At 37.6% G+C, this 3,268-nt stretch overlaps 1 protein-coding gene across 1 annotated transcript; it reads left to right on the top strand.

The window, feature by feature from the left end:
- The first annotated feature begins 493 nt into the window (after positions 1 to 493).
- On the top strand, positions 494 to 1,684 carry LOC126709184 (uncharacterized). The gene is made up of 2 exons (XM_050409300.1): positions 494 to 724; positions 1,093 to 1,684. Exon 2 carries the CDS (start codon positions 1,098 to 1,100, stop codon positions 1,545 to 1,547), a length of 450 nt encoding a protein of 149 aa, XP_050265257.1. The 5' UTR covers positions 494 to 724; positions 1,093 to 1,097; the 3' UTR covers positions 1,548 to 1,684.
- The last annotated feature ends 1,584 nt before the right edge of the window (positions 1,685 to 3,268 follow it).

The raw sequence follows: 3,268 nt of genomic DNA, 5'->3' as shown, positions 1-3,268 counted from the left end.
TCATCATTCTTTATTTCTATTATTTCTTAGAGTTAATGGTTTGTTGACATGGAGCAAAGTGAGGACATACGTCACAATTCATATGATTATCCACATGTATTTTAAATATAATTACATAATTTATTAAATCATTTATATAAGTCTAATTAATGACTATTAAATATGTTGTTTTTTATATAATTCAGTTGTTATAGTAAGCAAAGAGAAATATTTGAGCATTTCCATAAAGAAGAGGCCAAAATGGGCAAATGCCCTTTTTTCGGAAATTAAACATCTTTGTGCCCTCATTCTGAAACTAAATAGGGAAATGCCCCTCTTTTGTAACTCGATGATACTAAAATCGAGTTATATGAAATACTCGATACTTCAATAATCGAGTTATACACAGGTTTTTCCCGCACTGCTGGCATTTTTTGTTTTGAATCTCTACATAACTCGATTAGTTAAAAATCGAGTTAGTTATACTGTTATAGACCCTGATTTCGTACTGTCTTTGTGTCAGGTGGAGTGTTTCAATGTAACTCGATTCCTGGAATATCGAGTTATAAAGTATACTTGATATCCGTAAAGTCGAGTTATTCTCTTATAATTTCTGCACACCTTCTCCCACTCAGTGTGCCTTGCTCTCTGCTGAACTGAGGACTTTCTGCTGAACTGAGTTGGAACTCCTCCACGGATCAACAGCAGCTTTCTTCAAACTCAATTGAAATTTGTATCACCTCAGGTAAAAAATTCACATCACAATTTTAGGGCAATGTTATGTTCATTTGATATTGTACTAAATTTTGATTTTTTAGGTTGAATGAATGTGAAGTAAGTACATTGGTGTGATTTTGGTTATTTGTTGTAGTAAACGTTGGTGAGAAGAGAATGAAATAATTTCTTTACTATAGCAACATTTTGTATTGCACATAATCATCATTGGTCAGACATTTACAACAACATTTAGTGTTGAAGACAATGTGTAGACATTACCAACAATGTCTATTGTTTATGAATGTCTTTGTTGTATACCATTCTATGCAGGATTACATTATTTAGCAACAGTTGATACACACTGTTAACTTGATCATTTGGTGTTATTGTATTCAGTGTCAATGTCTGGTTCTGGCAACCCACAACTCTATAGGCCTCATGATGTGTTCACTGCTATGGGTCGTTGTTGGGTATTGGAAGATGAGTTCAGCTATCCAATCAATCCGAATTTGCGAAATAGTGCTTACGTTCACAATACCATGAGACAGGAGTGGGCTTGGTTATTTCGTGAACAACAAATGTTTTATGATGAGTTGGTTGGTTTTAAGTTGCCAGTGCCTCGGCGACTCGCATCAGAAATGCCCAGAGACAGCATCGACGAACTTCGTAAAGCATTGAACCGCATAAGAGAAGAAAATAATCGAATGAAGATACGTCTTAATCGATATCGGACCCAAGTTGAGATTCGAGAGTCAGTGCAGGAAGGGTGGTACGAGCATGCACAGTTCATGCAATCACTTCTTGCTGATCCCATTTATCAGTCAGACGTGGAGATGTCAGATGAAGAGTAATCGTGTTGTGTCGTGGTGTAATTAGATTTTGTTGGAGAACTATTTTGCTTAACTATGTGTTATATGTATGGTTGCATTTGTACTATGTAAACCTTATTATTGATTATGAGAAGCATGCACGTTATTCGTAATGTAAATTATTCTCACATAAGTCATAAAAGTCAAATATTCTCACACATGATGTTTTTCAATAAGCACGTACGACATAACACAGAAAACATAAAATAACTTACACTAACATTATTAACTTAACCATAGACATAACACACACACACACACACCACAGTGGCATTCATTCTGATAGGTAGTCCTCGTAGTTGAGGACATTGTTACGTTCTGCCGGAGTGAGTTGCCTGTTTGTTGCAACGGCTTGCTCCTCCGCCAATTGTAGCATATGATACCTGGACTTACGAAGTATCATAAGATTGTTCTCTTTTTTTATTTTCGTCACTGCACGCTCATATTGGTGCATGTTTTGTCGTGGCAGTGTGAGCGAGCTACGCTCGACAAGAGGCGCTCCGATTTGCAGGAGATCATTGTGCAGAGCGTTGGACTCGTTCACGCGAAAGTCCCACTCCTGTTGCAATCCGGCATAGTATTCCCTCTCGTCAGAATCTCTTTGCGTTCTATAGTTATTTGGAAAACGAGGTAGCATCCAATTACGCATTGACATTGGAAAATGTGACTTTAGATCGGTATGTGTAGAAGTTTTGCAAGGGTAGATGTATGTAAATGGGACTTCGGTATGTGTAGATGTTTTGCAAGGGTAGATGTAAATGGGACTTTATATAGGGGTTTTGCAAGGGCAAGTATTCAGGTGGATGTGAGTATAAGTATTCACGTGAATAAAGATGATATGAGTTGACAGTATATTGTTCAGTGGCGTCTGTTGGTGCATGTGATTCGTTGAGGTAGCTGTCGAGTTACACTATAGCTTGTGCTACAGTAGCGGGCTGGTGATGTGTACTGCAAAAGAGGTTGCGTATTTATTCACGTGAAGACTATTCAACATTGATGTGCTTCATCTGACATGATTTGACGAGACAATGTTGAGCTGTGTTAAATGTATCATAAACTTCTCAGGGATGCTATAGGTACATCCTTTAAAAATGCTGCATTGCAAAAGGATGCATAGCTGTGTCAGGTGTCAGGTGGAGTGTTTCAATGTAACTCGATTCCTGGAATATCGAGTTGGAACTGAGTTGGAACTCCTCCACGGATGCGTGTAGGTGATATGACTGGATAGGGTTCAATAGTGCAAAGCTATTGAGCAGCACTACGAACATCAATGTAGCAATAGGACCAATAACACTCGAAATTGATGCACAAAATTTTCTGCGTTGCTATGTGTATTGACGTGAGTGTGGATGGGTACTTCTGGTCAGGGTTCAACAATACTGAGCTATCCACCGTAGCTACAGTCATTGCTCCCTATGGTGGAATTTGGCAAGTGTGATTGAAGAAAGCTGATAACAACATTAGGTTTTGTAATGGTTGGCAGGATTTCGCTGAATACCATTCTATCTGTTATGGTTATTTTTTAGTCTTCAGATATGAAGGAAATTCAAGCTTCCATATTGTTATATTTGATAAGACTGCCATTGAGATTCAATATCCACGTAGGAAGAATTGTAAATTGGAAGATCATCAGGTAAAAATATCAAAAACTTAGATGAAGATCATACAAACATTTCTTCCTTAATGTACAAACCCATAAAACA

Source organism: Quercus robur, chromosome 12, assembly GCF_932294415.1.
Source record: "Quercus robur chromosome 12, dhQueRobu3.1, whole genome shotgun sequence".
NCBI lineage: Eukaryota > Viridiplantae > Streptophyta > Magnoliopsida > Fagales > Fagaceae > Quercus > Quercus robur.
This window is presented reverse-complemented; position numbering and strand designations above follow the sequence as displayed.

Excerpts from the sequence above, each read along its gene's own strand:
- LOC126709184 (XM_050409300.1), top strand. The coding sequence starts at position 1,098 with ATGTCTGGTTCTGGCAACCCACAACTCTATAGGCCTCATGATGTGTTC.